Source organism: Perognathus longimembris, chromosome 20, assembly GCF_023159225.1.
Source record: "Perognathus longimembris pacificus isolate PPM17 chromosome 20, ASM2315922v1, whole genome shotgun sequence".
In the NCBI taxonomy this organism is placed as follows: Eukaryota; Metazoa; Chordata; class Mammalia; order Rodentia; family Heteromyidae; genus Perognathus; species Perognathus longimembris.
Window position 1 is genome coordinate 7459972 of NC_063180.1, and position 12142 is coordinate 7472113.

General features: G+C 47.7%; 1 protein-coding gene and 1 long non-coding RNA gene across 4 annotated transcripts in view; one reads left to right on the forward strand and one right to left on the reverse strand.

Annotated features, from left to right (window-relative positions):
• Positions 1-581: 581 nt before the first annotated feature.
• The window catches only part of Steap3 (STEAP3 metalloreductase), a 45956-nt gene continuing 34395 nt past the window's right edge, over positions 582-12142 (reverse strand). For all 3 annotated transcript variants that reach the window (XM_048369242.1, XM_048369241.1, XM_048369240.1), the window contains exons 4-5: positions 9537-9701; positions 582-1213 (exon numbers count right to left, since the gene is read on the reverse strand). In XM_048369242.1, the coding sequence (XP_048225199.1) occupies positions 932-1213; positions 9537-9701 (447 nt within the window). In that variant the 3' untranslated portion in view covers positions 582-931. The remainder of the gene's footprint in view (positions 1214-9536; positions 9702-12142) is intronic.
• LOC125368328 lies at positions 6246-9524 on the forward strand. The gene is made up of 3 exons (XR_007214220.1): positions 6246-8321; positions 9174-9176; positions 9263-9524. It is a non-coding gene; the product is annotated as an uncharacterized LOC125368328 (long non-coding RNA).

Below are 12142 nucleotides of genomic sequence, written 5' to 3' on the forward strand. Positions count from 1 at the left end.
ATGAATGACAGCAGCCCCTCAGCCAGTGGGGCAGGTCCAAGAGGGTCTAGCAATAGCATCACTCAGCCTGACATCTCTCCGCCCCCTGGGACCAGTCTGTCAGGGGTGTACTGAAGGCCTTCTGGGGAGATGGCCAAATTAATGGTGGAAAAGGCGAGAAGGCACAGTGGTTTAAAGAACGGTCACTACCAACTTAATGGAGAGAAAGCAATTATACTTGTTCTGAGATGGGATTCATTAGTGGCTGCAGCTCAGAGGTGACTTCACAATGACTTCACACCCTCGCAAGAGGATCAATTTACAGGCGCTGTGGTAACTCCACACTTTAAGGGGGGAATAAAAAAACAAAACACCTCAGCTCAGTGAGGATCAAGTGGAGCTGCTTCAGTCCCCAGCCCACCCTATAGGACAGAGAACTGACTTTTCATGGCTCCACACTGGTTGGAGCCATCCCCAGCCGGGGCTCCAGGGTGAGCCTGCCACTTCTGCTGCCAAAGGCTGCATCTGCTCAGCTCTCAGGTATTGCCAGAGGTGTGGAAGGTCCAGCCACTTTAGAGTCCCAGCTCTGTACTATTTGGGAGGGGGGGTGGTAGTAAGGGACAAGCTTCTCCTGGACAAATCTGTGTGTACTTCTGAAATCTAGGAGAGCATTGTCTGCTCTTTAAACATCTGGCACTTGCTTCTCATTCTACAAGTTGAAAGCTCAGGGCCTCAACTTTTTAGCTAGGGGAGTATAATCACAAATCCTGTTTTACATATAATATATATATGAAATATATGTACATATATATCACATGCATGAGTGTGTCAGTCTGAATACTGCATAATGACCCTCCCAGGCATTCCAAACTTAAATTGCAATTATTCTGCTTTGGATCATTCTGGGCTCCCCTGACCATCGGGCCTGGTACGTGGTGCAGGCCCAGGCACCTCACACGTGGCTCGTTTTCTCTAGCAGCATGGGGTCTGTGGGCAGCATGAACTTGCCAGCGCCATCCCTCTCCCAGCCTCTCCGGATCTTGACGAGTCTGCGGCTGAAGCAGGGCAGGAGGAACAGGCCCTTGGCTAGGATGACCACACAGGGCACCAGCAGCGTGAGCGTGAAGGTGGGTGGCAGGTAGAACTTGTAGCGGCTCTCCTCGAAGGCACGGGTCCAGCCATAGGTGAGCGTGTGCAATGTGCTCAGCACCAGGGCCACAAAGCCCAGCGTGGACTGAGGGAGAAAACAGAGCTGGAGTGAGAGCCGGCCATGACTGTGATTTGATTCCCTCACAGAGAGTAATGAATGTGGCTTGGGAACTCTTGGCTGTGGGTTTGAATTCCAGCATTATTGTTCCTATATGCAAGAATATCTCAAGCAGAAATGGGAATAACACTTCTATGCACAAGGTGTACAAGGTGATTCAGGAAGATCCCATAACATGAAGCTCCTCCCTCCATTTGTATCTCTGGGGGCTACCAAAGATTTAGAATTGCTGTCTAAGAACTTTGAAAACATTCTACCAATTTTGTGCATATTTCAATGCATATTACAGTGACAAGCATCTGCCTGTATGTCAAAATCAGAATTTCACAGTAGTTGGCCTAAGATGAGCCTGGACATATACTCTGAAGACTGAGATGTGAGGAGCATGCTTCCAAGCCTGCCAAGGCAGAAAATCTGAGACTCTTATCTCCAAATAACCAACAAAAACCCAGAAGTGGAAGTGTGACTCAAGTGGTAGAGCAAAAAAAGCTAAGGGAAAAAGCCTGGTGTTGGTGGCTGTAATCCTAGCTCCTCTGAGGTTGAGACCTAACGGTCCTGGCTTGAAGTCAGTCCAGGCAGGAATGAATGTCCATATGACTCTTAACTCCAATTAACTACCAAAAAGCTGGAAGTGGAGCCGTGGATCAAGTGGTACAACACAGACTGAGTAAAAAAGCTGAGGGACAGTGTCCAGGCCAAGTTCAAGCTTCAATATTGACAACAGAGAGAGAGAGAGAGAGAGAGAGAGAGAGAGAGAGAGAGAGAGAGAGAGAGAGAACTATTAAGTGGCCCTAAAGAGAAACAAAAAGTAAATAATTTACAGGTGGCAAAAGTGAACATGGCACCAGTGGCTCTGGTCTGGGCAAGCTGGCACCCGGCAGAAAGCACCAGTGCAGAGGCTCTGAGGGTACAGGTCCCCCTCCTCTTGCCCATTGCTGCGCTAGGAGCATCCCAGGCAGAAATGTGCCAGGCCTGCCTCCCACCAGAAGGGGAAGAGTGATGGGGTGGGCAATGGGGCCATTAGAGCTCCCGATAGAAACCGTCTGGGTCTGTATTTTCATCATTGCCCTGAACACAACTTTGTGTAGGAGCTGGATGTGAGAATGTTCCATAAACACCATTCCCAATAACTACAGGGGAACTCATGGATCACCATGGGAAGATGTAGATTATTGGGGACGATGGGGAGGAGGAAGGCATGCTGGTTTGGGCTGGCTTTGATCCACTTAGCATCCGTGAGGAACAGGAGATTCTAAAAGTCAACTTGAGCAAGTTCAGGCAGGGGTGAGGGCTCTGTGCATTGGGCTGGGTGGGGTAGGGAGGAGAGGCTGTGCCAGTTGTAGCTAAATTCTATGACCCCTAGATCTAGATCACAGGCTGGAAAGTCCTATATTTATCACATAGGAATGAAAATAACAGAGACTAAGTGAAGATCACTATGCATTTTCCCCAAGGAAAGACTGCAAGGATTTAATTTAAATAGGGTGAGATGGCGTGTTTTCATATAGATTTTTCTCAAACTTTCCCAAAGAGCTTCAGTGAGGATTTCTAGATTTCCTCCCAACCCTTTGTCAGCATCAATCCAGCAGCCCAGATTGGGGGGGGGTGCAGTCTTACACACTCAAGTGGGGCTAGAGGGGTGACAACACAGCTCAGCGGTAGAGCACTTGCCTACCATGTGCAAGGCCCTGTGTTCAATCTCACATTGCAAAATAAATACAAATGAATAATTGACTGAATAAATGAAATAGATTCTTCACTGGGCCTTGTTTTAACTACTTCCTGGGGAAAAAGATGGCATACTTGCACCCATTCATAAATAATACCAGGAGACTGAGCTCCAATTTTTAAAAGAATACTGCCCAGAATAATTGCTTGCAATTCACTCATGATGCACAGTATCATTTTGTGAACAACTTCCTAGGTTCCTTTTACCCAAATAAAACAAAATCCTTCCTTGCCCTCTCTGGTTCTTTTTGGCCTTGTGTCCATGCGAGGATCTAATCTCAGGTGAATGTCTGGACTCAATGACAGCAATTGAGATGCCATGGTTGGCTTTGTTCTCTGATCTACAATTAAGTCATATATCACTTAATGCCATCAACCCCTCCCTCAAATGGAGGCTTCCTTGACTATAAGTCACTGAAAACCAAATCCTTGTCACTCCTAGAAGTATCTATCAAAAACTGAAAATCTGAAACTTCCGGTTCACACTAACTTTTTTTCTAAAATTCTGATCACTGAGGTTAAACAAATCTACAGCACTAACCAGGAGACTAAATGTTCAATGACCTGTCAATCACCAGGCTATTCTCCAATCAGGTCCCCAGTGTCAGCAGGTGGCTCCCCCTCCCTCCTATTCATGGGGTTACAGGAATTGTCAAGGCTAGGAAGTGTCATTTACCCCACACCACTGACCAGTCTTTTTTGCAGGCCTGAATTATGTTAAAATCACCTGGGGAGCAGGGAAATGTTTGTACTCTAAGCTCTACCCCTGAAATTCAGATTAAACTGGTTTGAGGTGGGTCTCAGGCATCTGTTGTTTTTCAAAGATCAGCAGATGATGCTACTGCATAGCCAAGACTAAGCCACTAATTTTGGAAGCTCTCAACACCCACATCCTTCTAGCTTGAGGTTGAAGAGCGCATGCTGGCCTGGTGCCCAGGTTGTTTGAAAAGGCCCTGAACACATCTGTTCTTCAACAAAGATCCACTGAAGCCATTAAGTGCCCACCTGCTATGCTGTGGTTTTCCCAGATGAGAACCAGTAAGGAGAACCCATGAAGGTCTAGAATAGTGGTCCCATTGAGGCTCAGCATCTCCAAAGGATGGCAGGCCTTATAGTTCTAATGCTCCCTGATGAAGAGAGTGAGGGACAGGCCCTGCTCTGGGACACAGATGCTGTCCTGCTGTGCTGCCCTGGAGCCCCTGGTGGCAGTTGGTGCCCCAGCTTACACACCCTCATTCCTGGGCCATCCAAATCCCTCAGTGCAGATGGACAGAGGAAGTCCTAGCCTCAGGCTAATGCTTCTTAGGAAGGGCTGACAGCCAAAGGCCAGCCAATAACAAGAGACCTCTTAACTCTGCAATCTAAATGGGAAGCCTGGATGAGTCCAGCCAGTTTTCCTGAAACTCTCTCTCTCTCTCTCTCTCTCTCTCTCTGGGAACAATTTAAGAATCTCAGAATGGCTAAAGGAAACAAGAAGAGCAGGGATTGTCATGGGGGCAATTAATAACCCTCCCAACCCCCCAAAGCTAAGACCATTTTTATTATACAATGGCTTGTTAGCAAAAAAGACACAGCCAGGTCATGGGTGGCTGTTGTTGGTATTCAATAACTGTGGTGTGAAGGGGCTTTGGCAATCTCTCACCAGGCTGGGGTCAGGCTGGTCTGTCATTATTCCAAGCAAGTGGCTGTAGAGAGTAAAGTCAGAGGAAGCTCTTTTTGTTTGAAAAGGCCCTAATTTTTCTGTAGAAGTGAACTTTGTCATCTGGGAACTTTGCAATCTAATGTTTTACTGGCTGAATTGGGAGTGAAGGAAAGAAAAAGGAACTGTTAGGTAGGCATAAAAATTGGTGGCTATAACACGTGGCAGATAACATGTGTCCAGTCATGGAGCTTCTTGTTCCTATAGTGCCTCAGGCTCCTGCTCAAATGCTTCTTCTTCGTACAATGCATTGAGTTCCTGCTCCAACTTCTTTTCCCCATAGTGCCCCATGCCTGCTCATGCCTGGAAAAAGCTGAGGTGGCACATGTACAGGCCATCAAGCAATGAGCCTGAAGCCCGGGAGAGGAGATGGGGAGGGGCCTCACACTGTCATAATTCCCTTCATTGGATTCTTCTTTGAGGCCCCCTCTCTGAATTGAGAGCCTTGCTGCTTTCCTTTCATAGCTTTCTTTTCACATTCAAATAAATTTACTCTGTTTAACTGAAACACTTTCCTGCCTCTCGGTTCTTTAATGAAAGAAGGAAACAAATCCATACTCCTGGATGGCATCGGGAGCATGTAGCACAGAAATCGAACTAAAGTACCCAAAGAAACACAAACCCAAATTTCAAACTTGAAGAGCTCCCCAAAAGCCGAAGGCTGGATGTAAGCAGGGTCATCTCTCTGAGGAATCAACACAGTGCTCCAATGGCTCCCCGCTGGATTAATAAACAAAGCACCTGCAGATGCAGCCAGCCCAGGAGCCACCTCTGTTTCCTAAGCGTGGGCTATGTGGTTGTGGTGGCAAGCAGGGACTTACCTTCCCTCAAAAAATCTCCTTGGTGCTCAGGGGTGCGCGAGGCCAGCATATCACATACAGCCAGCTCACATCCTTGAGATAGATGACAGTGAGTGGATGCAGCAGCAGGTGGGAACAGAAGTTTCTAGAGGCTGACCTGGTCTGCTGTGGCAGGACTGATGAGGGCTCTGGGACTGAATTTATATCTGCAGCTCCTCCTCCTGTGCTCCCACGACAGGAGGGTACCAGCAGTGCAGCAGTGCTCCTATGGACCACCCTGACTTCTAAAACCATCTGAGTTAGTGTATATTGGTACCAAATCTTTGGCTCTAATTTTTTTTTTCTTGGTGCAAGTCCTGGGGCTTGAACTCAGGGCTGGGCACTGTTCCTGAGCTTTTTTGCTCAAGGTTAGCATTCTACCACTTGAGCCACATCTCCACTTCTGACTTTTTGGTGGTTAATTGGAGATAAGAATCTCACAGACTCTTCTTCTTCTTCTTCTTCTTCTTCTTCTTCTTCTTCTTCTTCTTCTTCTTCTTCTTCTTCTTCTTCTTCTTCTTCTTCTTCTTTTTTTCCAGTCCTGGGGCTTGGACTCAGCGCCTGAGCACTGTCCCTGGCTTCTTTTTGCTCATGGCTAGCACTCTGCCACTTGAGCCACAGTGCCACTTCTGGCCATTTTCTGTATATGTGGTGCTGGGGAATTGAACCCAGGGCCTCATGAATACGAGGCAGGCACTCTAGCCACTAGGCCATATCCCCAGCCCCCAGACTTTTTTTCTTGGACTGGCTACCACCCACGGGTCTTAGATCTGGGCCTTTGGAGTAGCTGGGATTATAGGCCTGATCCATCAGCGTCTGGCCTTTTTGGATGGCAGCTCACAGTTAGAAATGTATGTTACACTATACATTGCAAGTGTCCAGTAGATAACAGGTATGCCACACAGATACACACACACACACACACACACACACACACACTACCAGATCAATAAAAGGGAACATAGCTACCTTTGTACCATCTAACGCATTCTGGTGGTTTCTTTGCTATCTTATTTTATTTCTTTAAAAAAATATATTGGGTATAAGCCACCATGCAAATGAACACTGTAGTTTGTAAACTCTGACAAGGAGCACTCTGATGCTTGGGGTCGGAGTGTCTTGGCTTCTCTTTCTATCTTCTACTCATTTCAGACTTGGATGGTTGGGAGCCAGGTTCAGTGACCTGCAACTACAGTCCTAGCTACTCAGGAAGTGGAAGCAAGAGAATCACTGAGACCTAGGGGTCTGAAAGCAGCCTAGGCAACCTAAGACTCTACCTCAAAAACAACAACAACAACAACAACAAAGAAAACAAAACAACAACAAAACAAAGAAAACAAAATATGTGGTTAGAAACAAAAAGTGTGATTGGTAGCTAAGTCAGGGATAGTAGAAATATGACCAGCTTACTCCAAGAATAGAAAAACATGTTTTTTCTATTTTTATTATCCATAATTCCTCACTGTTGTTCACAAAAATGCCTGTAGGAGGAAAGTGATGGAGGGCAAATCTGATCAAAGTGCATTGTATGCATGGATGGACAAAATGAAATCCCCTTACAAACTAATTGATGCTAATTTTTAAAAATGTGGATAAGAATAATTCTCAAAAAGTCCTGGTAGAACATTCAGTCCATTTTTCAGTTGTGCAAACTGAGGCATGGGTTGGACACAATCTGCCCATGGTTATGGAGCAGGGACAAGGGGAGACAGAGCCAATGCTGGGCTTCCAGGATTGGCGGAGCCTCCTGTCTACTGGCACTGCTGGGAGATAGAGCCGAAGCATATGCAGATGGAATGTAGGTATTTAATTATTTCCCCAAATAAAATTGTGCCTTTCTACCTGCCCAGCTCCCTCCCTGGCTTCTGCAGGGGCAGAAGGACTTTTATATTTTTATCTCTACTCTTCAATATGTAAAGCTGAGTGTAGCTTCTGGGGTCCTGGGCAGCTTTCGCTAACAAAATCAAATCCACAGGCTTTCCCCAGCAGCTAGAACTAGGGCTTGTAATCTGTGTCTGCTTAAGGGAGTGACTTTCTGCTGAGAGGAGCAGCTGCAGGCTGTTTTAATTGTGGACAAACCATGCACCCTGAATACTCCAGGCAGGAACTAGAAAACCCTAGATTTGGGTGTGCGAAACATGGGGATTAGTGGCAGAGCAATAAAATTCCTTTCCCCCACCTCCTTAGGTCTGAGTGGCAGGCCTGAGCCCTCCTCCAGGGAATTCCGAGATGAGCAGAGCCCTAGAGATTCACAGGCACATTTTAAAAACAACCACAACTGTTTAGTTCTAAGGTACAGCTAAGGGTCCCCAGTCACAAATCATTAATTTAGGTTACATAAGAGCAGTACACAGTCGCTGTCCCTCTGGGCCTTCACTGCAGAGAAGATAGTCGACAGATTCTGGGTGACAGTGGGAGTGGATATGAGGGCTGTTCTGGCTGTTTGGAGTCCTGATACAATCAGGCAGGAGCCAGCATTAGTCAGCCCCATCCATGGGAAGAGAGATGTTACCCCACCAATTACAAGATGGAGAACAGCATGAGAGAAAGTATAAGAAATGTCCTGGTTGTTATCAGTTGTCTCCATTATCACAGAAACAAGGCTCAAGGCCTCCCACAACGGCAGGCCTACAGAAGTGCTTAGTACATGCTAACTGCTTGAACAACTGATCTTTTACCAGTGTTTTCTGCAGTGGTGGTGGCTGGTAGCTGAGGGATGGATGCTGAAGCTCAAAGAAGCCTGGCTAAGAGGAGTCTGTGTGCTGTACAGGGATTTAAACGCAAGGTCTGGGTGCTGTACCTTAGCATTGTACCTCAAGGTTAGCTTTCTACCACTTGAGCCACAGTTGCACTTCTTGCTTTTTGCTGGTTTAATTGAAGATTAGAGCCTCATGGACTTTTTTTTTTTTTTTTTTGGCCAGTCCTGGGCCTTGGACTCAGGGCCTGAGCACCATGCCTGGCTTCTTCCGGCTCAAGGCTAGCACTCTGCCACCTGAGCCACAGCGCCCCTTCTGGCCGTTTTCTATATATGTGGCGCTGGGGAATCGAACCGAGAGCTTCATGTGTAGGAGGCAAGCACTCTTGCCACTAGACCATATTCCCAGCCCCTCATAGACTTTTTTGCCTGGGATGACTTTGAACTGTGATCCTCAGATCTCAGCCTCCTGAGTAGCTAGGATTACAGGCCTTGCTTATGTTTCTTGAATCTGTGATGTACCAAGATTGTTTTGGGGGGAAGAAAATCTTTCCCCTAAGTTATTTGATGGCAGACTTCCTTCCTTCCTTCCTTCCTTCCTTCCTTCCTTCCTTCCTTCCTTCCTTCCTTCCTTCTTTCCTTCCATCTTTCCTTCCTTCCTTCTTTCCTTCCTTCCTTCCTTCCCTCCTTCCTTCCCTCCCTCCCTCCTTCCCTCTCTCCCTCTTTCCCTTCCTCCCTTCTTCCCTCCCTCCCTCCTTCCTTTTTAATTTTTTTTTTAGTTCTGGGGATGGGCTTTATACATGGGAGGCAAACACTCTACCATTGAGCTATATCTCAGTCCCCAGAACTCTTCTTCTTCCAACTTTTCCTAGCAATGAAATTCTTTGGGAAACATTCATCTCTTACAAAGGGCTCCCTCCCAGATACTCTGCAGGAGCAGCAGAGCCAGTGGCATTGAGGGTGAAGCGGGTAGGGCTTCCATCCACTTCTACAAGATGTGCAAGGCCTGCTCAGCAGGAAGATGTGCTCAAAGGCTCAAGGACTGTAATGATCAGACGTGCTTGACCTGAGACCCCCTCTTCTGGCCTTGTCACAGCCCTTGTCTAGCTTCCTGGGATTTGGAGAGATCGGGAAGCTGAGCTTGAAGCGGGCAGTCCTATATCCGAAGATGAGGAGGCCCTCAGGGCAAGAGGGCCCTGGTACCCTGGTACTGGGTGACCCTGCTGTGCCTGTGATCCATGCTCAGGTAGGTTTTGGAGAGAAAAGCTCAATTCCGGACAGGAGGGCCCCAACTGTGATGTGGCCGGCTCTCAGGGGGACCTGCTTTACCTGCACGAAGCTGAACTCCCTCCAGTTCAGTGAGTTTGCGATGGATGGCAGTGAGGTGACAGCCAGCAGCGACAGTGTACCCAGGGCCAGCACTCCTAATGACAGGTAAATCTCCATTCGCCAGACCTCCTCCTCTACCCACAGGTGGCTCTTGTTGGCCAAAACCTAATGCAGATGCAAGAAAAACCATGACCACCATGGCAGATGCCAGTGTCCTTGGAGATGAGGGAGCCAGACTTGAAGGACAGGAGAGAGACAGCCACAGCTCCATGCATACCCCACAGATACCTGATCACTCCCAGCTATTAACCCATTTTACAGATGAGCGAGATGAGGCACATAGATCACTTTCCCAAGGCTCTGTGAGGCTCTCATACATCTGCCTGGGGGACCAGCCAATTAGAAGGGTCTCATCAGTCAAGAGCAAGGGGTCAGAGAGGTTGACAGTACAGACTTTCCACTGAGGACTGTACAAAATTTGCTAGTCCCGAAATCACAGTACAGCAGAGAGGCCCAGATCCAGCTCTGAAACCCTAAGCCACGTGTGCTCGCACACCTTTGCAGGCTGCCTCTCCTCCCACCTTGCCTCACCTTCCAACCCCTTGTTTTTCTGGTCCTTCAACTGCCTTCTCTCTCTGTCTTTCTGTCTTTGTCTGTTTCTCCACACAGATATACACAGGCACTGATCTTTCCACATCTATCTAAAGCTCTCAAACCCCATTTCTCCACCCAGTCCACTCATCCACTTCTGTCTGTAGAATATAGGTTGGGCTTGACAGCTACCAGGAACAGAGACTGGTGTCTTTTCTTCAAGCACTGGAGAATACTTACTATGTGCTGGATCCTGAGTAGCAAAGCACAGTGCCTGCTCTCAGCAGCTCTGAGGTACCTACTAACTCTAGGGACCCTCTGCAAGCCTAGAGATCACCCCACCTCCTCCTGGAGTGGGTCTGAGCTGAGCCCCTCTTTGCCAGCCTCTGCTCACACCCACTGGAGGAATGCCAGCATATCGAGGTCATTCCATTTTCCCACTCACCAGCTGGGTTCCTGGTAGTCAGGTTGTTCTCAGAAGCACCCTGAAATGCTAGCGCATTAATTCTACCAGACAACAAGTGACGATTCTTCCATGAGAAGATGGCCTATGCGTGAGCCGGCTGCCTCTCAAAACAGAAAGACTCAGACAGGTTTTTTTGAGACACTGCTTCAGCAGAAAAAATAAAATAATATAAGCCCCGTTACCAGAAAAAATTATTAAAAATGAATCCAGGGGCTGAGCAGAAGTGGCTGAAAAATCTCACATGAGAAAGTTTAAAGAAACCCCCAAAATGCCACTCACTAGGTTCTCTGCCTGTGGTTTGGGGAAAATGGTGGTCTTTGTAGTGTTTGAGGGCAGGTGGGCGCCCACTGGTATCTGGAAGCGTCAGGAGTCTGGCGACCCCACTTCTTGTCCTGACCACTACCACGAAGGACCACGGGAAACTGTTTTCTGCTCGAGACATCTGCATATGGCCACATCTAAGACATGGCAGAAATGGCTACAATGGTATTAGCTTGAAAGGTGTGACTGGTACAGCCCAGGTCCTCTCCACAGCTGGGCCCAGAGGAGGCCGACTCACTGGTGATAGTGTCAGTCTGTCATCTCCCCTGTTTGTCTGCAAACCCACTTTATTACTCTTTATTCACTCTGCTTTTTGATAGGCCCAGGCAGTTGTCACGAGTCAGGGTTTATAAATCTTCACACAGTACTGCAGGGACTTGCAACATACCTCATTTGTTCCTGATACGTACACCTCAGTGAGGTGGGGGGAGGGGGGGTGGGGAAAGAGGGAGAGTGATGGTAGGGAAGCTGCCTGGGGATCTGCATCATGGCTACTTTTAACAGCCTGTGTGACTCTATGACATCTCACAGTTCACAGGTGCTAGCCAGTGCTGTCCATGGCTAGTTGCTCTCCAACCCTGTGGAAAGCTTCCACGCATACAGCTGACCAAAGGGTGGCGCACACAGGAATTTTAGTGCTTCAGCCACCTGGAGAATGCCCAGCAGGGTGCTGTCAGACAGGGATGGATGCAGGACTGCCTGTCCCTTCAGGTGCTAGATTAGATGTGACAGGACTCAGGGGTAGGAGGACATTGAGATGACACTGTTACTCCTCTCCAAGTCTTTTTAGTGGGCACTGGTAGAGCAGAGCATAGTATCTACTACCTCTCAAACCCAAGTAACCAATTTCACAATCAGTCATTCAGTGAATAGGGTTAAGAAGGGCAGACCTTCTTTGTTGAAAGAGCTAGAGGATGAGGTTATGTGTAAGAAAAATGAGGGAAGGGCTGGAATTGTGGCTTAGTGGTACAGTGCTTGCCTAGCATGCATGAAGCCCTGGGTTCAATTCCTTAGTACCACATAAACAGAAAAAGCCAGAGGTGGTGCTGTGACTCAAGTGGTAGAGTGCTAGCCTTGAGCAAAAGGAAGCCAGGGACAGTGCTCAGGCCCTGAGTTCAAGCCCCAGGACTGGCAAAAAAAAAAGAAAAGAAAAATAAAAGTAAAGAAGAAAAGAGAAAAACGAGGGAAGTTTCTGCAAGATACAGCAGATGACAAGTGGGAATGGAGA